The sequence below is a fragment of the Pterocles gutturalis genome, unplaced genomic scaffold, assembly GCF_000699245.1.
Source record: "Pterocles gutturalis isolate BGI_N339 unplaced genomic scaffold, ASM69924v1 scaffold2241, whole genome shotgun sequence".
In the NCBI taxonomy this organism is placed as follows: Eukaryota; Metazoa; Chordata; class Aves; order Pterocliformes; family Pteroclidae; genus Pterocles; species Pterocles gutturalis.
In genome coordinates this window covers 110,747-132,518 of record NW_010102806.1, presented here as the reverse complement: position 1 = coordinate 132,518, position 21,772 = coordinate 110,747, and the positions used below count along the sequence as shown (strand labels likewise).

The window sequence follows — 21,772 nt, the reverse complement described above, 5'->3', positions numbered from 1 at the left end:
GTGCCTGCTCAGCCACCACTCCTGCAAACTCAAGTATTAGCAACAGCCTTCTCCCTCTCCTCTTTTCCCAGATTTTGTTTTTTTTCTCTTCTAAGAGTTTCTTTGGGGGGGAAAAAAAATTGAAAAAGTTGTCTACTTTCTGCTAAAAGTCAGAACAAAATGTAAGTGAACACAGAAAAGGCCTCCAAACGCCCAGCTGCCTCTTGGGGCAAGATACCCGCTGTGGGTACCTGCTGCCTGCCTGGGGATGGCATTCCCGAGGGCAGGATGCAGTGTCTCTGGGCTGGCTTCCACCAGCTCGAAGCAATGGCTACACGTTCCAGGGCTGTGGGGCTACTTCAGATGCTGCTGAGACCTGCCCATCTTGCGTGCCACAAGGAAAGACCTGTGCAGAGGTTGAGATGCTGACACCCGTGGGGCTGCGCTGTGCCACCGGGGAAGGTGACACGCCGCCACAACTGGCCCCTCTCCACGTGTGCAGGGTGTCTCTTAGCCCATCAGACCCTCGGCTGCCCATTTTTAGCAGAAGAAAGACAAAACAAGGAGCTAGGAGCGTTAGATGACATAAATTTTATCTTTTGTAGCAGGACCCAGCAAACCCAAGGAAGTTTGCAGTGCTAGCAAATGGCAATAACCCATTAGCTATGGATAGTTCAGCACGTCTCTACTTTTATTATAAGTTAGCCTCACTAAACCGTTGACTTAGCAGAGAATCATTATAAATCCCCATTTTGATTTTTTTTATTAGCAGTATTTATCACCTTCTCAAAATCAATCCTATATTTTTAAATTAAAACAAATGACTACTTGTACTGCAATCAATATTAGTACATTTCCCTTTTTTAAAAGGAGAAAAAATGGAATACAAAGAAATGTCCTTCTTTGGCGGCATCAATCCAATTTCAATATAATTCAATATTTAATAAATATAATCCTCTGTGTCTGTGCAGGGAAACATCATAAAAAATGCAAAAGGTTTCCTGGTCTCCAATAACTTGCATGAAACAAAGTGTTTCCTTATTCCTGCCATAAATACTGCAGTCTTACGCTACGGGTTTTTTTCTTCCTGTGTATTAGAAAGAGTTTGCTCTGATTATACATAAGAAAAGAGGTTTACATATTTCATGATTCAAAATCCAAAATGCTACCTACCATTGCCAAAAATTTACCATCTTTATCTCTTTGTACTTCTTTGGCTTGTTGCTTTTGTAAGGGCAAAAAAGAAAAACCTTATATAATACCTAATTTATACATCTGTGGTTTCCCTCTGACTCGTGTAGGCACCATATGTTTTTAATTATCATAATAGCCTTAAAGAACCTGTTCAGTGGGAAACACATATGATCCTTTTATTACTGGTTTGTAATTTAAACAGTTTTAACAGAAAAGGTCTGGCTATAAGGGACCAAGAGGCTCAAAGGTCTAAAAACCCTGTTATTGACCTCTGAAAGCATGAGTTCAGATCCCACCCACCGAGGTGGGACCCGGCTCTCCTGCCTCTGACAGAGGTAATCGGTCGCATGTGAAACGGCTCCTCGGGACCTTAAAAGACATAATCTCCAATCTCAAATGAATCAACATCTCAGTCAGCGGCTGACACAATGAAACCAGGGTCTATAAACATTATCGTGCACCCGATCTGCGCTTTCTTCTCCCTGGCAAAAGCTCGCAAGAGTGATGGTGCTGTAGGAGAAGCCCTGTAATGCCAGAAGCCCAGAATTTCAGCAGTTCTCATTAGTTGTTGCCCTTTCAAATTCCCAGTTTTGTCCTTTATGCAAATGCGAGACTGGTGGTTTCCCAGCCACGGGAAACAGTCAGATATTCGGAGGTAGGAATTAAATTTAACAAGTTCAATTCACTCCTGATTCTGGACATCTAAACACATAATCAGTCTGATAATGTTATTAATTATCATTCAAGCAACAACCTTTGACACTGGCATGCTCCCACAACCTCCCTACTCCAATAACTCAAACAGAAAATCATTGGCACGAAAACCCACAGTCTTATGAACAGAAATTGCAAATAAGCAGGCACTGAACATACACTGGGAGTGAGCAAAATCCCCCTTTTCAGAGAGAAAGCAGAGGCTCACACAATAGCTCAGTCACTTGACCCAAAATGAAATTCTGCACAACTTTGTCCCAAAACAGATAATTTACACCCCAAATAAAGAGCTGCAGGGAGAAGAGGGTAGGGAAGGGAGCCTAGCTAAAATTAAACCAAGGCTGGAAGTCGTTACAGCTCCATCTCAGGAGATGGATGGTGTCCTCATTAGAACGAAGCTTTATTTAGACAGACGGACAGAATCCTTATTAGAACATTAGGCTGAAAAGTTTAAATGTCAAGAAATACAAAATTAAGATTTTGCAAATAAATGCTGACTTAGAGGAAAAAACTTAGAGCTCCCTGTGCAGATCCCACTGGAGGCACTTAGGAAAAATGAAATCACTCAGGAACGGCAATCTCCTGTGCCAGTCTAACCCTTCCAGGGTATTCTTGGAAAACCCCATTTCACAAAAGCCCGAGGAGATCCTTCATCTTGGGCAAAGTGGTTTCCACTCGTGGTCTGATGCTATCGGCTCCGTCCCTGGGAGCACACTGAGCCCAGAGGGCAGGGAGGACTCAGGACCTGCCTCTTCCTGCCACCACCCGTTTTGGGAAGAGCCCACCCAGAGGAAGACATGCCGATCTTGGAAACCAATTTCCAGCTGCACAGAACTCTAAAACTGCAAATCAGCCACTCCTTGCCCTTCCCTGTCTCACTCCCTGTCCCCAGGCCCTCTGCTTTCTCTGGGGAAACTCAGGTATTTTGCAGTAATGGGAAGACAGCTTAATTATCTGGCATACAAAAAAGACGGTCATTGTTTTCCATTTTACCTGAAAGCTAATGGATCTTGGGATACCAGACGTGGATGCTCAAAATCCCCTCTGGAGCCTTTCTGGTGATTTGTCGTCTCTCGGTTGCCTCTGGTGCACACCGGTCTCTGCCGAAGTAACACGTGAGCTATTGCACACTAAAAGCAGATTTTTGAGAGAGGCAGTGCGTGCACACAGACATACACCCACACCCACCCAGACACCCTCCACCCCCTCGGCCTGCCCCTTGCTTGCAGGTCCTGCTCCAAAGCACAGTGACCTGATGGGAACTTCTCATCTCACAGGCTTGGGTAAAGGCAAGGCAGGACTGCTCCTGAGAGAGGCACAGCACTGCAGAGCTCTGCGTGGCGAGGTCCTTGTCCTCTCATTCCAGGGTCACAGGAAAGAGCTGTGGGTGCTGCTGTCCCCCGTGCCTTGCTGAGACAGTCCCAGACAGCTGGTGAGATGGACAGGAGGATGGACACAGCTGTCTCCACTGGCCTCATCACAGCTCCCTGTTCCTGGATGCAGCGATTCTCATCTGGCACAGGGTCACCCACCTGCGTGTCACGGGCTTGTCCCCTTTGCCAGGCTCTAGGCCTCCACACTTTCTACTGGGGCCAGGAGGACTTATGGAACTAGAGTTTCTGCTGGGATTAAAAACATTTTTTAAAAAATTATTGCATTGGATCTTCTAAATAAAGAACTATTTTTCTCTCTCTCTCTTTTTTTTTTTTTTTCCCCATTATGAATCTAATGAAAATCTAGTTTTCCTTTCCCCCAGCTTTGCCCACAAATTCATAGGGACAGAGTTTTCTGGTGAAACAGAAGTGCTCAGTGTTTAACTTGCAGCATGGGGAGGATGGCAGGAACACCACGTGTTGCAATCACACAATCAGAGGACAGTTAGTTACTCAGCAGGCAAGTCCTACTCTTGCACAGATGTGTTTGTTTCTCTCTCACACCACTTTCTAAGCAACTGACTCCGTCAGCCACCAGCAAAGGAGGGAGCACTGACACACCCCACCAGAACCTATCTCCTTGCCTTTGAAAGGACAGATGGGATCCATCCATCTGTTGAATTCATGTCCACCACCACCAAGTCAAGTCACCCTAGGGACCCTTCATGCTGTAGGTCTCAAGCTAAGTGGTTCCACCTTGTCCTCTTCTTCTCCCATACGTGTACAAACACAATTCTACCTTAAGAGAAATCCCAGTCCTGGGCCTGAGAAGACTCTTTATTTTTCTGTTTAAGGATCCTCCTTTCACAGTAAGGATCCTCCAAATTTCCAAAAAGTGGATAACAACAATACCACTGTGATCCCATCTGTACACAGCAATGGCACTGTACTGCACAGGGCATAAAACACCAAATTCCCACAGACAGCATCTGTCTTACTGCAAACAATGGACCATTATCTTGTAAATAATTCTGATTAAGCTGCAGCATTTTCCCCAAACAAACAGTAGGGGAGCAGAGGGTGAGGATTTCTCCAGTGGGAGTGCCAGTTTTCTCCTTCCCCAGCACCGATACTCAAGTTTTTTATTCAGCTGATTGGCCCCCTCCCCAGTCTGTCCCCCATGGCTTGGTTTTCATCTTCTGACCTTATCCAGCTGTCAGTCATTTTGGCAACTAAAGAGGGAGCTGTCACATTAATGGGATTCCCACCTCTATCCTTCGGGGAAGCTCTTCTAGTTTGGTTTTTTTTTCTTTTTCACCCCAACATACAGTTACACAACAATTAGTGACTGCACCCATAAACCCTCCTGTTATTAAACATTTCTTGTGTTAGGGGATGGAAAAATCAGCTGCACCACTGGGTGCATGTTGGTCCTGGTCAGAGTTTGGGGATGTTTGGTTGTGCCGGTGATGCATCTTGGTGTGTTTGGTATCTGGGTGAACACGACATGGGAGCAGACTTTGCTGGGAAAAATATATTACCCTCTTCATACTCCCAGCAGGGAGAGCAGAGCCTCAGCCACCCCCAGCGGGGAGCAGGGCTGGGGTCTCGGCAGCCCGTGCCAGAGGGGCACCTGCACCCACAGGAGCAGCATGCAACTGGCAGGTGAACCATCAACAGGTTTACCAGGAAGATCTGAAAGGATTTAAAAGAAAACCAAACACACAGACTGCAACAAGGTTAGCTGTGCAGAGAGAAGTGAAACAAGACACAACTAGGGCTAACATGGTCCTTTCTCCTGAGGTCCACAAACTGATCTATGTGGCAGCTGTGAACTGAGGAAAGCCCACGAGAAATCCTGGATTTCATCTTTAACCTGATCATCTCTATGCACAAACCTTTTTTTATATGTCTCTCTCACTACATGTCACATCTCTATACGGCTGAAATGTTGAGTTAGCTTCCCTGCATCCTCTTAACTTGCCGTGTTATACATGTGAACTGTTCGGAACCAAACACACTTCCTTGCTTGAATTTAAAAAAAAATAAAATATACATATATATATAGAGAGAGAGAGAGAGAGTAAAGCAGCAAGGACTAACCTAGGATGGTAATGTCGAAAAGCAGGCAATAAAAATTTTAACTTACAAGTAGCGAATTGAAACCACTGCCATTCAATTCAAAACCACACAACAGCCAGTTCAGCCACCAGCTCAGCCCGCGTGAGCAGGAACGCCGGGACCTGCCGAGTGCGGTGGGGACCAAGCACTGAGCATCATGCTGACGCTGAAAAGGAGGGGACAGACCGAGGCAGACAGCATGGCAGGTCCTTAGTCCTGACAATTGCCTGCTTGTGCAGGCACAGGGCAGGAGGACCCGCAGGCTGTTGGCAGACCGGAGGCCAAGCAATCCACCAGACACGGTGCTAAGCCATCGCCTGTCTCGGGTGCGGCATGGCTCTGCAACACAGCTGGGGCTGGCGTGTTGCAGCGATGGTGCAAAACCCAGAGCTCAATCCAGCTCGTGCTCCAAAGAGCCCTGAGGTCAAAATGAATGGATTTGGTGGAAAGACATTATGGCCAAAATATGGCAAAGATCCTGCAGGTGCAGGGAGCCCCAGGGCACAGGCAGGGGCTGAGGCTGAAGGCAGGTCTCGGCGCTGGGTTCACACACTGCACATCTCGGGAAGTCGGGCTCACGAATGCTGCTGGGGTATGGAAGGGACATAGGCATCCAACACGTATTTTCAATGTGTGTTTATTTTCATCAACAATTTTTTATAGCTTACTCTAGTTATGTCAGAGAAGGAAGCATTTATACACTGAGGACTTATATAATGTTCTTCATCTTCAAAGTGCTTTACAAACATTAATTAATTCATTTATCCTCACAGCACTCCTGCCAGGGAGATAAGTACTATTATTTTCCATTCCACAATGAAGAATCCAAAGCGGAACACTTATTTTTTTTCCATGGTCAGTGAGTGAATCACAGGTAGACCTGCAGGAAGAGCGAGGGCTGCCAGCTTCTGAACATAAGCCCCCCTCCCCAAACCTTATTTAAAAGACTCAAGTTCTGCCAGAGTCATGGCACATACCGGGATATGCCTTGGGTTTTTCCTTCAGTAAGAGATAATTAAGGAACAATTCCCTCTCTGATCCCCAGCATGGCATGCTATTTTCTACCCCACTGTTGCTCTGCAAGCTGAACAATGGCTGTTCTATACAGAGAACGACGCTACAGATGCCCCGGATGAGAGGAGATCAGCTTAAAGAAACCTGCCGGCCTGAATCTCGCTCTGCAGACAATGGGGCGGGCTGGGCTGCTTGGGTGCAAATGCCTGATGTGGGGGCACCTTCAGGAATACCTGTTTGTAAATGGCAATGCTCTGGGCAGGGTCATCTGTTAGCCGAAGTCACTTGCATCCAGCATACCTATCTAGAAATTTCACATAGTAGGAAAATTGTTGTGGTTTCTGGTATTTAGTCTCAATCCTAAGTGTGTTCCTTTTACACTTGTACAGGAGGGGTACATAGTGCTCCTACTCCACCTCTGCGGTGCCACTGTAAATAAATCTCTTTCCTCTCTGCTCCTTGACAGCAAACATGCGGCTGCTTCAAATGGCAGTAACAGTCGGCATCAGATTGAAAGGCTCAATTTCAAAGCACCTCAAATAATAAAATTGTGACCGGGTCTTCTAAGGAAGTGTTCAGATCAGAGAACTTAAATCAACATTGGGGATAACAAACTGGTGAAAAAAAAAAAAAAATCCTCATTTTATAATTTCTGAGAAAGATGCGTTTCACCTGTTATAATCCTTGTTAGTAAATCCTCATTTTATAATTTCTGAGAAAGACGCGTTTCACCTGTTATAATCCTTGTCAGGGAAGACCTGACCCACCCTGGGTTTTTTCCCACTAGGTTATGTTTCAACAATAATAAAAATGCACAAAACCCCAAACCTTCTAGGTTATTTCCTAGCTTGGAAAAGATACATTAATTAACAAACTAAAGTGCCAAGTTAAGCCAGGGCATATTGCAGAAAACACGACCACGTCCTACTGGAGAAAGGCCCATACCTAGATGTTGCTTCAGAACAACAAGAACAATTGTTTAGTGAGAAATGTTTTTTGCATATGACTCATCAACCCTTGAAAACAGGATTTCTTATATAATACAAGTGCTGACACAGCCTTCACTTGAGTGGTGTGACTGCAGCTGTGTAATTATAACTTTAGATTTGATGTTATGGACCTTAGGTTATGCCATTCAGACAAATGTTCCATTGTGTTACAGAGATATTTTTTCCTTAGTCATATTGCCCAGAGGACAATAAGGACTATAGTCACAGCTCGCTGCATAGAAGTTTAGGCATATAACAGCCAGCGGTATTACACAAGATAAGATTATACCCTGTGGGGGTTAAATGGATTAATAATTGCCACTTTTTCTTGTCTTTTTTTTCTTTACTTCTAGTTGATACTTTTTTGGAAGTGCTCTCCAAATAAAAGGAAGAACAATCTCACACTGAGTCTGGATAAATGTTACAGTTGTCTCACAAATGCTGCATTATTTCTAGCCCTTCCAAAATAATATAATTGTCCTACTGCTGAACTACAGATTTTTCTCAGTATGACACAGAACACTAAAATGTCAGGTCCTGACTCATGGTGTTTTGGTGGAATAAATAAAAAGTACCAATATGCTATTCAAAACTGACAGCATTAATGAAGATGTGACACCAGGAGCCCTACTCACATTTTCCTATAGCTTCTATTGCACACTCAGTGGTGCACGAACAACAGGCCACCTCCTACGGGTCCATCCTGGAAACACTTACCATAGACCTGAGTGACACTACGGGGACTGATGCGACTGGTTGCTTGTTATCCTGCGCTTGCTTTACCTTGGATGAATCGCACGCGGGTCTGAGGAGGGAGGCTAGTCTCAGGACGCTTATCGCACGTTCTTTCCGTGGGAAACAAAACGGAGAGTTCAGTGCTATCTGCAGGACTGAAGACTGTGACTTAATGTAAGGCTAGGCAAGATTAACCAAGATCGATCACGCATGGGCTGGATGCTCCTGGTATTTCTCCGCTGGGATAGACGTTGTGTATCCATTACTCACTAAGGCTGTATTTCCAGCTGCAGGACTGGACCTAAGTATGTACCTTACCCTGGCCAAGCACCCAGGCACTAATACTTACATGCTTAGTCCATCCCACATTACTCATTTTTAACCCAGTGGCCTCCACAAAAATTTCTGCTGGATTGTACTAGTGCCAGAGGAGAAACAGGTCCCACATTCACAAGATGTTTTCTGTGACAGAGGAAACAAGCCTAACGCCCCCCTTATATACCTGCCTAACCATGCATGGCATCATTCTAACGACAAACCACTCCTTCCTTAGAAGACTGTATTTTTAATAAATATCCTTTACAAAGGCCAACAGGTAGCTTTGCAGAGTTTGCCTCTCAAAGCATCAAATAATTGTGGATTGCATGAGTGGACTTTGGTCTACCAAAAAGTATAACAGGTTCTCAGAGAGTTTTCTTGAATGAATTAACAAAATGACTCAAAACTGCACTAATGGTTAACAGCTTTTTTTTTTATTAGCAACACTGAGATAAGTTATTGAAGCATTTTAGTATTGTTTTACATTCCATTCAGAAGTGACCTAACTTGTAACTCCATATACATTTAAAGATATAGTTTGACACTTATTCAGAAAGCAACAATTATTAAAACTTACATACCTTCATTACCAGGAAACCTTAATATATTTTCTAATTACTTCCAACAATACTCTATTCCAAAGTACATGATAACCCACTAGAAGTTTACACATTTCACTTCAATCACAGGTTTTAAATTGTGGATGTCAGAGTGCTGTTCATTGAATTTCACTGTCTTTCTTGGTTAATATTGGAAAACCTGGCACAATATATTAAGCTAGAAATATTGCTTAAAGAATATGAAAAAAGATAACTATGGTATTTTTTTCCTGCTAAAGCATTACAAAATACAGGACCATTAAAAACTCAAATAGAAATGACAATAAATAACCTTAAAAATGTTAAGAGAATTTTCACTCATACTAAAGTCCATTCCCTAAGCTTGCCAAACACATAAATAACAGAACATCTTCAGGACCTCTATTTTTGTTCTATTATGATGGTTTGTTATATACTGTGGATGTATTGTGTATACATATACTAATGCTTACACTTAAGGTATATATTTTTTTCTTTGCTGAAACAATTAATAAGCTTCAGGTAATTATTTATCCCTGGTACTACAAGTATCTAGATATGTGGGAACAAACCCCAGAAATTCCAGAAACACAATACTGTGCATAACAAGATCATCTCCACATAAAGATATTCTAAGTTCCTTAGATTACAACGATGAATTTGGTTATTTATTTCTGAAAGCCTGTAACATAAAATTATAATTGCTGTCAAATTAATTGTTTAAAATTGGCCTCATAATAGGTATTAATTGTACACTTAGTTTTGACTTACAAGGATGTCTAAATTGTTTGTGTTTATGAGCAGTTATAGGAAATACTATACCTCAGACACAAGAATATATATTCCTGAACCAAAACACAAACCAGAGAATTGTCTCACTTTAGAAAGATCTGGAAATATCTCTATGCCTCTGCCTAATCCTAAATTATAATTTAAATTTGACCTGGATATGACAAAAACAATAAGAATATGTTGTTTGGGAGATGAAACTTAGAGTAAAATCATACAGCTCTAAGCTTACATCATTATTTTGTCTCTGCAAAGAAAAGAAAAGCCTTTTTGTGCTAGGGATTTGCCTTGGTGCGACCGGCCACTGATGTCTGAAATCAAGGCACATACCAAGGCCTCCTTTTGCAAACACAATCCCCCTTTCAGATCTGGTGCTAGGAGGGACTGAATGCCTCCACTTTCACTGGGAAGAGAAGGTACTCAGCACTTGGCTGTACCAGACCTTTTAGGGGTTAATTTCCAGAAGAATAAATGGAATGGGAATGTTACACTGCAACAAGAAATAAACGTTTTCAACAGTAAACAAACCAGTGATAGCAAACTTATCACCTGACTGATTTCTGATACAACACAATACAATCAAATTAAATTACATGAATGTAGCAATGAAATTTAAAGTCAAATAAACAGAGGACCTGATTCTGCAATCCTTAGTCATGTAAGTAGTCCCACTCATCGAGAATGAGGGATGCAAGATTGGGTCCTTAGCTTCTGCTTAGGAAGTCAGTGTTGATTCAGACAGTATCTTTTCTAGCCAAAAATATGCAGCAAAAGGAAAGTAACATAAACAAGGCTAAATGTCAACAGTGTTTGCAGACTTACAGACACCATCCATTTGTTTGTACTGAAATGACTAGCGAACCATTTGGCAAATACAATGCTATTCACAGACCAGCCCTTTTATCCAGCAGCACAAACTCTGCTGGATCACTGGCATTCCCAGTTAATTAAAAAAAGGAAGCAAGCTAGATGAGTTGGGTTTGATATTGCCATGCAAATGGCACTGCGACATCCAGAAGTGCAGCTGAAGCCCAGGCGTGGGGTGAGGTGCTGATCTCCTGCCCGGCAGTACAGTTCTCACACTAAAAGCAGGCCTTGGGCCTCCTAACTGAAACTAAAGAAATCTCTTCAAAATCACCGGAATGGGGTCAAGAAAACTCTGCAGTAAGACTTCCATATCATTTCATTCTGCGTTGAAGGAAAAGAATATTCTGGTTACTCCTTCAACTGCGGATCAGGACAAAACATTGGGTCACTTCAGTGCGTTACAAGATACTTTGAAGGGGCAGGAGCACTGCAACGTGCTGCAGCGGGATGACTTTCCATTGCCTCATAGCTGTCCTAGACCTTGGATTTATCAGGCCTTTTGCTTCTGTTTAATATGGATTTTATAATTTAAAGAGCTGCAATAAGGACTCAAGTGAAGCCACCACAAACAACTAAAAATATTTTTCTGTATTGTATATGTTGGTGGTAGTTCTGAAGGGGTTAGCGTTATAAGCTTTTTGGTTTTCACACCTGTGGCAATAAGCAATTTACAATGACTAAATTCACTATTTAAACATTGGGGTAGAGCACTATAATTATGTGACAATAAAGCTGTAATAATCTGCCACAATCGATCTTCCCCTTGCCCAGCCCTCTTGTCTGTGCTGCAGTTCCACATTTGGAAGGTATTTCAGAAAGTTACAATGTTGGACATTTTAATAATTTTGTGCCATGTTGAACACTTTCTGCTCCAAAGTAAACCAAAAGTGCTCAGCCCTGTGCAGGATTAGAACTCCAGAGCTGGTACCACACATCAGAAGGGCCCTGCCCTGTTTTCATTCAGAGAAAGACGTGATAATGGGGTGGAGCCTATGCAGGAGAAAACAGCACTAATTGCAGAGGAAAGCAAGCATGAATGGAAGCAAATTAGATTTATAGAGACAACATGGAACTAATACTTTTGGACATCATTAAGTGTGGGTTCAATAGCACCAACCCATTAAGCAACCAGCTAATGCCCAGGACTATCTCTGGCCAATAGTTCTGTATCCCACCAGCTCTTCTTCGAAAGCCCAAGTACTTCCCAAGCAGAAAATACAAGTAGGGAAATTTTACTGTCTTAGACACAAAGCAGAAAAATTTAAAGGGGAGGAGAGAGAGAAAGGAAAGGGTCTTGTCATAAATAGATGCTGTGCAAATCCTGTGTAAATTAACGACTTGGAATAGGAGGTAGAACATTATTACAGTACAACTACATGTATATGTGAAGAAGACAAGCAAAGAAAGAGAAGACCATAAATGAAATGGAAAACAGATATTCCAAAACTTGAAAACAAAGTAGGTTTAGTACCTCTGAGCATAAGTTCTCAAATGAGCAAGGGCTGTGAAAGCAGAGTACATAGATGCTCAAGACAGCTACCAAGCCATGGAGCCATCACCCTGGGCTTCCCCTCCACACTGGCCTACTGGCTGCCAAGCAGCAAGGAAAGACGTCCTCCTTCTTAGAAACTGGTAGCAAAGATTGACAAGATTGGCTTCTAGGTATAGTCATTGGAGACTTCAAAACCAAGTACAGGTCAGGAGTAACTCTAAATTCATCAATGGTATTTTTTTCTTCCTTTCTGTTCTTTCCTATTCTGCTATACATGTAAAGGAGAAATATTACAAAAATGTGCAATTTTTCTCAGCAGCATTTTTCTGTATTATGCAGTAAATATGGTGCTTTCCTAATTGTGTCTTCCACCCCTACAGCCTGAAGCATAGAAGCATAAATTAATTATGTCTACATCATCAGCCTCTCTCCTTCTACATATAGGGAAACTGAGGACTGCTTTCCCCATGTGGCAGCTTTCCAAAGCAACAATGTAAGTTGGTGGCATTCTCCTCTAAAAGTTAAACATTTTTTGTGACAAGATTTGTGCTTGAAAACTGACCCATCATCTTAAGGTAAAATCTGCCAACTAAAAATGATCCACACAGATCACTGAAAATCCCAGTTTGGTTTTATGCAGCCAGAAATTCAACTCAATTAGTGTGGCCAATCAAAGATGCAATCTCAGCTAACTCAAGCTGAGATATTTATTTCATTTTTATTTTCACTGTATTCTGTCTGCGGAAAGAGCACCACGCCTTGCTGTCTGGATTGTGCAGGAGTGTACCGAGTGTATCAGTGTTCTCTCTTGAGATGTCAACAACCCACACATCATTGACTGTAAAAAGAAAGGCAAATGCACAGAGTCTCCCAAAACACAAAGGAAGATTAGAATCATGCCCTGGAATCGGGTTCTGGAGGTGGGTCTCAAGTTTTCTGATCTCTTGGTCAGTAGGGGAGACAAAAGGAACCATGATGAAGGTCATGGGCTTTGTGCAAGAGGGAAAGAAGGCTAATAAACAAACAGGGTGCTCCTGATGGCTTATCTGCAAGTGCAGAAACATCAGGTGAGATTCCCTGCACTAGCATGCACAGATGGAGAGTGATTTCATAGTACAAAATGTCACTGAGAACATGAAAACTCCTCAAAAACACTACTTTCAAGTGGGCGGTGTCCAAGCCAACCAAGTAAAAAAGAACTACTGACATGGGGCTTGTTCATACTCATCCACTTTTGCTGTGAGATACTGAGAAAAAGGAAATAAAATATTTAAATAGTTAACCTTAAAACTTATATTCTGCAAACACTCCATAGAATATCAGTAAAGAATTTTTAAAAGCTATTTTTGGAGGGCAGAGAAAGGAGGACTCGCACTGCATTTTCCATTAAAAATGGCTTAAAAAGTAGAACAGACAAGCTTCTGTTGGTTTTTTTTTGCTGTTTTTCCCCTTCATACTTCAAGTCAAATCCATTATCACTGGGCAGACCTTGTAAAAGGGATATGATATTTAAAATCATATAAACTCAAACCATCATAAAATTTCTGTTGAATTGATTGGAAGATGAAACAAAAAACTAATGGAAGTAACATGACCTCATTTCAATAATAATGTTAGAAGGTTTTTTTTTTGTTGTTGTTGTTTTAAAAATCTTATGTCTGGGAGGAAATATACAGGTATTTTGTACAAAGCAACTAATCTTAGTTTTCCAAATTTTTTACTTCTTTGTTTAGAGTCATTTCTCTGCTGTATTTTTTTTAACTAATTGATTGTACTCCACAAATAAAGAGAAAATTTTACCAGCTGCAAATTAAATCAACTATCAACTATTTTCAAAATATCAGTAATGTAACTGATGATTTTGAAGAATGTGGAAACATTTCCAGCTATCTGAATTGGCTCTTAGGGAATCGAGCTACGGAAGTTTGCAAGTAAGGCCAGATACTTGGGCTTGTGATTCAGTTTAAGTAATCACAATATTGTGAAGCCAAAATGCTCTAAGAATTCAAGCAAGATAAACTTTGTGGGGAGAAAACAGACTTTTTTATCAGACCAACTACTACACTTGGAAAAGCAGAGAAGAGCCTGAAGTCAGGGTTATGGCTTTAAGCACATACACTATCCTAGTAAAGTCAAACAAAGCTCCCACTAAGTTAACCAGGGTAACCACTCTTAAGTGTAGCAGATTTAGAGTTTCATTTTAAATTGTCAGGCTTTACAACAGCTGATCACATTTTCTTCTCTTTTTTTTTAACTTGAATACAATTTATTATGCATGTTCAGCTCTGACAATGAGTTTTCTGATTAGTTTGAAAGTTAAGTGAAACAAGCATTACTGAAGTTTTCGTGTCCTTTGCTGACTCTGCTTTTTAAAGTGATACTGTTTTTCAAAAGATTTGCATTCTAAAATCTCTTTCAAAGAAGAACTATGCTGACAAAATAGGAGATAAATTGAAAAACCCTCAATCATCTGATTTGTTCCAAATAGATATATCTTTAATTTTTGTCAAATGTGATCTTTGCGATATGAGGAAGCAAAACTGCAGTTTTGTAAATCAGAGACTTCTAAGGGTGAAAGGTGGGTTTTGTTTTTCGGTGTGTCATTGTTTTTTAAATTACCTGGAGGCATATTCTTAATTAGGCAAATTGCAATTTGTACAACCGCTATTTAGAATGGTGAAAATGGTCAAGGGCAACTACTGTATGGGTGCCATTGAAACAAACCAGAAAAATATAATTAAAAAAAAAAAAGAGGGAGGGAAAGAAAAGAAAAACGAAAGGCCCTTCACCACAGGTAGACACATTCCATCCACTTAGCCTTTGATTTCATTAATACTGTGGTAATTGAAGGTACCCCAATTCAAAGAAAGGGAAAAAAAAAAAGAGAGAAAGCAAGGTTTGCTTGGCAAAGCATCCAGTGTTTTTCTTGGGTTCTTACTTACATCAAAGTACTGAAAAGTTTGCAAGTTACCATGTAAATTTTTTAAAACTTTTTCCTCCTTTGAGTATGCTAAAGCAGTAAGTATCCCCTTCAGATGCCACTAGCACAGAGAGTCTATATTGCTGCTACTCTAGTTTAAAAAGCAAGTTCTTTCTAAAATCCTGTATAAGAATATGCATGCAGCACTGCTGATTTCAATGGAATAGACCACATAGAAGACTAGAATTTGGCCCACAGGGTTTAACATTTTAAAAAATGTATTACTAACAAACATGACTAAGTATTTTTAAAGAGCAGCTTTATGATTCTGCACAAATGTTTTCTGAAATGGTCTAAAAGAAGGTCTAAAACTTACCACACAAGTCAGGTCTCTTGATACATCCACTAGTTGCTGTGCTACTTGCAAGTCCATTAAAGGCTGCTAAGCCATCAGAGCTGTAAGCTCTTAGGACTGACAACATGTTCATCTGCTTCTCCAGGACCTGTGGACCCTGAACTTGTTCGGGTTTCATCACTCCTTGTGCAGTTTCATGGGAGGATAGAAGATTCTGACTGTGCCACTGCTTTTCTGACGCCTGCGACAGTGGCGATACGAGCCCTTGTGTTGGTTGTGAGGTGACTGCACTTTGTATATTGTCGCCTCCTTCATTGCTTTCTTTATTTAGGGCAGACAACGGCTTATTCATAATATCTGGTTCTGTGTCAATGTCCTCATCTTCAATATTTTCTTCCTTGGAAGATTCCATATCCTCAGATGAAGCTATGTCAGAAAGGTCATCAGTAGCACTTTTATTTACAGAGTCAGAGAGCAGAATATTTGGGTCATCTTCGGATTGTGTTTTTATTTCAGAGTCATTACTGGTGCAAGAATTTTGTGTTCCTGTGCCAATAACACCAGGATAAACACCAAACTGCTTATAGAAGTCTGTCGTAAAATTACAAAAAGTGGATTCCATGTGGCTGGGCCAGGCAGTGCTCTTTTGCTCTCCCAGGGTCTCTTTATTTTGTCCTTGGGTCATTTTCTCAGAAGCTGAGTCCAGCTGGCTCAGCATGTTTGAAACTCCTGCCTCCTTGCTGGACTGCACAGAAGAGGGGAGCAAGCTCACTTTATTAACCAAGGCTGAAGCTTCTCTAGACTGGTCTTTGTTGTTCCCTATGATGTTGTCTTTACGTTTAGCCTTGCCCAAGTGATTGGCCTGGAGGTGCAGAGCCATTAGTTCCATAGATGAAGTTGTAAAGGAACAAAATAAGCAGCCGTGCCAAGCAATGTTGTCTTGCACAGTAACAGATGAACCTGGGAGGGAGGCTGCATCTGGCCTTACGGATAAGTCAAGAGGTTCGTATTGTGACTTTTCTGTTTTTCGCTGTGAGGACTTGCTATTTATCTTTTCCTCGCCACCATCTGAGCCCAGAGCTTTTGCTGAAAGTGGATCTGAGAGAGCTTTATCCTTCATTTCTTTTTCTTTCTTCAAAGAACTTAGGACAAAGCTGTCCATGAAAGCCTGCAAAGACCCTTGAAAGTTCACACCGTTCCCAATCATGTTCTGGTAAGCGCGGCCAAGTTCAGAGAAGTGTGTTCCTTTGGAAGATATGTCTGAACCCTTCATATTTTCTGAAGACACTTCAGATGACATGCCAGCTGCTTGTCCTTGCTGATCTCCAGAAGACAGCATTCCTGACGTCCACTGCTGCGAGACCATGCCACTTCGGAAATCGATACCAGGAAGCCCCTTGAAGGCTCCTCTCAATATATCTGGTCTAATAAACACAGAACTTTTACTTGATGTCTCATCTTTGTGTTCTTGATTTGCAGTCTGCCCAGAGAGTGGCCCTGCTCCATTCTGTCGCTCCCGATGGTGCCGTTCCAAGTGGTATTTGAGGGATGCAGACTGAGTACCAGCATAATCACAGTGTGGACACTTGTAAGGCTTCTCACCTATGGGTATGGATAAAGAGAAAAATGTAAAGAAAGAGAGTTAACTGGACTTTGATGTACAGATGAGTGTAAAAACAAATCAACATTAGCTGCTTGAAAACATGAAGATCTTAGAGCTAATAATTATTTTTTTAAAAAATAAATGCCTTTAATTGAAGACTAATTCATAAACTGAATATTTCTAAAATGGGTTTCCAGAATGTGGGGTTATTCAGGAATGACATGGTATCTACACACAATTAGCCATCTTTTTCTTAATCTAACATGTAGAAAACTGTTGTAGAATTAAAAGCTATGATTATGAAAATGAAGCATAACAATTTCAACCACAGTAATCATTAAAAGTACAAGTTTAAAAAAAAGAGAGACAAAGAATGTAACAAATGGATGGTTGCAATATTTTGTGTATACAATTGCTCTAAAATTTGTTTAAATTATACACATGGAAACCATTTTTAAACCTAAAAATTTTATGGCACTGTTACGCAAGACTGAAATGAATGATTTAAGTCTTGCTCTGCAGTAAATCATGGATATAATTAGCAAATGGCATACTGCACAAGTAATTTATCATTATTTGGAGGGCACCATTCCAGAAGGATTCAAAGATCTGCAGACCTACTGCATTGTTTCTAAATAAAGAACTATAAATACAGATTCTATAAAATATTAAATATCATTACACTATATTATGATTGCAGCATGTAAGAACATATAGTCAAAATAAAAAGTAGTCAATAAAATAAAAAAGAAATCAAGTGATAAAAAAGTGCAAAATATATTTAGTTTCTGTATTTGAAATTAGCATTATCTACTGGTCTTTGTAGTCCTTTAAATTTGTACTAATAGCATTTCTAATGCTCAAGTAGAAAAACGTGTAATTTACCTACCATAAGCACTTTTCTAGGATTAGCTTGAACAGAGTTTTAAAACATTAAGATGATTTTCATTAATTACATATATATTGGAGTCCCACACTAAACTTTTATTGTTCTTCCTATGCTTTTAAAGAGGTAGAAGATATTACACACATAATAAACATTTACATACAATCATAAAGACATAACCAAAAAATAATGTACACCTAAGCAAATGTACATCTAACTTTTATAGCAATGCAGAGTTCCTTTTAAAGAAAGAAGTACAAAATCCTCACTAAAAGTGACAAGAATCTTAAAGACCTGTGAGCTCTCAATATTGGCAATTGTTTCTAGGAGTGAGCTCAACAAGAAGAAACTCTTTTCTCTACGTAGCTTTTTTTCCCTAAGTGAGCCAAAAGACAACGGTAAGCCTTCTCCAAAATGGTATAATGGAAATACTTGTTTTGTAAACTTCCTCCACAGTAAAAATGCTATATAACATTATGTAGTTCACCAAACCACCTGGAAAGTTAGCCATTTTCAAATAACCTCAAAATCTGCTTAAATAAATTTGAAAAGCTTTCAAACTTTTGTTATTTAAGCTGCAGGCTCAACTGAAAGGCTGGTAAATACTTGAGAAGCTGCTCTTCTCACTGATGGCAGGAATTTACTAATGAGATGCAACACCAGAACACTCCAATGAGCGTAGAGCGCTGCACGAGCAGGCTTACTGACCATGAACAGGAGCTGGATACGTGCTGCAATTCAGACGGGGCTGAAGTAAATTACAAGCTGTGGAAATTCTAAATCCATAATGTAATCCTAAAGCTAAATGGTGAGACGTGAGAGCTTCACATCAACCGCATTAATCGACCTTTTTAGAGGAGAAATGTGCAGCACCTCAAACAAGAGGTGTTCAGCAGAGGAAGAGGCAGTAATTAGCATGGGTCATGCTTTAGGCCTAGGTTCACACAGCTTAACAGAAGAAATCGGATTTAAACATTTCAGTGCAACTTCTGAGTCTTCCACAATCACCTAATTAAGTTCTGGTGCTCCACCAGCGAGAAGTAGGGGCTGTGTTTCAGTGCAGAAGCAAACAGTTCCTACTGACATGCAAGAATCACTGAACTGAGATGGATCACGTCCATCTGGGTCTCCCTGGCCTCAGGTGAGAGTCTGCGGGCAGACACACACCCATCACAGGCGTTTTAGGGTAGGGACAAGGGTACAGAAGACACTGTCTGTCTATTTGTTTGCGTTTCTCTGGGGCTGTTTGGCAGTGTGCAAACTCTGACAGAGGTCCTACCAGTCAGAACACAGACAAATATCAATACTGTTCTTACAGCATGTACATACTGCAATAGTTTAGAGACCTTTCCTGTTATACTGATGTTTGTCCCACCAGTTACTGTCAACAGTCACTATGACCTCTGACAGGACTTGGGTATTTCAACTGTTGCTTAAGAAATAATCAAGACTGGTGGAAAAGAAGTACCAGACTTTAAAAGGTTAAATGCTCTCACTTTTGAGTTTTTACTCCTCTTAATTGAAAAGCTCTTCCTCAGCATCCCCTATGCCTTTACGGAAATCTTTAACACAATTATATTGAGCACTTCCTTTTATTCTAATGAGAGTTCAGTGTGTGTTTGCATTGCACATCAAGTGACACCATTAAAAAGTGTGCCCCAGCATCGCAGGCGCTGTGTCAACCGTTGGATAACTACTGCAGGGAAGGAGAAGTTTCTAATATAGGCTGCACTGATGTTGCTAAAAACATGTAGGAACTGTTCAAAGCAATAAGTGTATGTAAAAATGGGTATAAGTGAGTTAAAATATGCTAACTAGAGGAAATACTAGTAATATTTTGTGCTCCTAAAGTACTTTCAGCCTAAAGCACTGGGCAAAACAACAACATACTCTTATTCTGAATTGCTAAGCCTTGAAGTCATTACACTTTTCACTCAAAGGCCTCTCTACAGAGTGAGCTTCGTTTCAGCAGAGATCTGGACACAGCTCACCACCAGCACCATGAGCATTGGACTGAAAGAAGACACTGACTGAGACAACGTGATCAAAAGTCGAAATCTCTCCTAGCCTTGGTACACTGCCTCTGCAGTGCTCCCACCTCTTGCATGGTGAGAAATGAGATCTGAAGCTGAAGGTCTGAAATTGGACTCAACATGTAGCAACACACTGTGCCACCTTTAAAATACAGGACTGGCTAAATAACGTTGTTCAAAGGGGACTATTCAAAATCTCTCTCCTTTCTTTTCGATCCAAATGCTGGCAATGATTGGTTTACTTCAAAGAAATCTTAACTGCTGCTATTTTGAGAGCAGGCATTGGGAGAAGAGAATAGGATGGAGTAAAACATCTTTGAATATTTTTAATTTAGTGTGTCACTATTTCCTAAATTCAGTAATTGTGCAGATATTTAGATGCTATTTCATCCATTCAAATTAACAAACAGCTATGCCCCGTGTAAGTCCCTGTACCAACGACAAAACAGAGTTATAAGCTGCTGTGGGAAAAAGCCCAACTTAACCTCAACCAAACTGACCAACAGCAAGCCAGTTTCAATGGAAAAACCAAAGGACCACTCATTTCCAGGACTCTGTCAGGAGCTACAATAGTATATGTCCAAAGAATCCTACAGGGAACAAGGGAGGCAGGCTATGATTCTTGCTAGAAGACAACCTGTTTGTATCTCATATTTTGAGGCAAGGTTTCAGAGAATTCATCCTAGTGTAATGACTACCCTGGTAATATTGCCAAGAGCAGTGTCTGGATGAGTTATTTAACACTTAATATCAGTTCACATAAATTAACATTGCCATGTAGGAGTGAGGGAACATGACTTTTTCAAAATAGTTTTCTGCATTTCATATCCAAGAGTCATTTTTCATTGTTCACAAAGGCTATAACTATCCTGATCTTGCTAATTCTCTAGCCCTCTTTGCATCCCTGCAAACCTTTTCACAATAGAGTAGAAAGAGAGACTATTCCAGTATGTACAGTTAAAGAAAAAGATCTTATAGAGAATAACTTATTTGGGCAACATAATCACAGTTCTCATCTATCTCCCGCTCTGGTTTACAAGACACAAGACATCTCACAGGAACTATTTTATATCAGAATACAGTAAAACAATAAAAATTCAATGCTGCTTGTAAAATCTGCACAAAAGCTTGGTAGGTAACTGGAAACAGACATGTTGCCCAGCAGAAACAGGTCTATTTGTATAGTAGGTTGTAAAAACAATGCAGATGTAGAATCTATGCAAGCTATCACCAGTCCTGCTCAGAATGCAATCTGATCATACTAGTCACAGGAATTATCTGCTATGGGTTGTACAAGGAGACCACAGCCAGATTATAAATAGATTTACAGATTTTAAGGCCGGAAGGGACAATTATGATCATCTAGTCTAATATGCTGTACAACACAGGCAGAGACCCCCACATGATAATTCCTGCATCAAATCATAACTACAATTTGAAACAAAACTTATTGTTTTAGTCTAAACATATTCTATTTTAACCACAGCAATGAAGAATCCAACATGTCCCTAGGTAGACTGTTTGACTAGTTAAGTATTTTCACTACTCAAAATGGGTGCCTCATTTCTAGCTTGAATTTATCCAGAGCTTGCTCCCTACTATTGAACACTGCTACATTTTTTCCCTGCTAGATTAAACTGATCTTTTTAAATGAAAAAAAAAAAATCTATTCCCTAAGGGAGGTACTTGCAGATGGTAAACCAGTCACCCCTTCACCTTCTCTCACTCTTGAGTGTAACACCCTTCCCAATTTTCCAATGTCCTTTTAAACTGTGGTTATCCACTAAAGTTTTGATCAAATTTCAACTTGAT

General features: G+C 40.6%; 1 protein-coding gene across 1 annotated transcript in view; it reads right to left on the bottom strand.

The window, feature by feature from the left end:
• Positions 1 to 2,919: 2,919 nt before the first annotated feature.
• Positions 2,920 to 21,772, bottom strand: part of ZNF536 (zinc finger protein 536) — a 78,418-nt gene continuing 59,565 nt past the window's right edge. The window contains exons 3-4 of the mRNA XM_010086424.1: positions 15,460 to 17,040; positions 2,920 to 2,987 (exon numbers count right to left, since the gene is read on the bottom strand). Coding sequence (XP_010084726.1) covers positions 2,920 to 2,987; positions 15,460 to 17,040 — 1,649 coding nt within the window. The remainder of the gene's footprint in view (positions 2,988 to 15,459; positions 17,041 to 21,772) is intronic.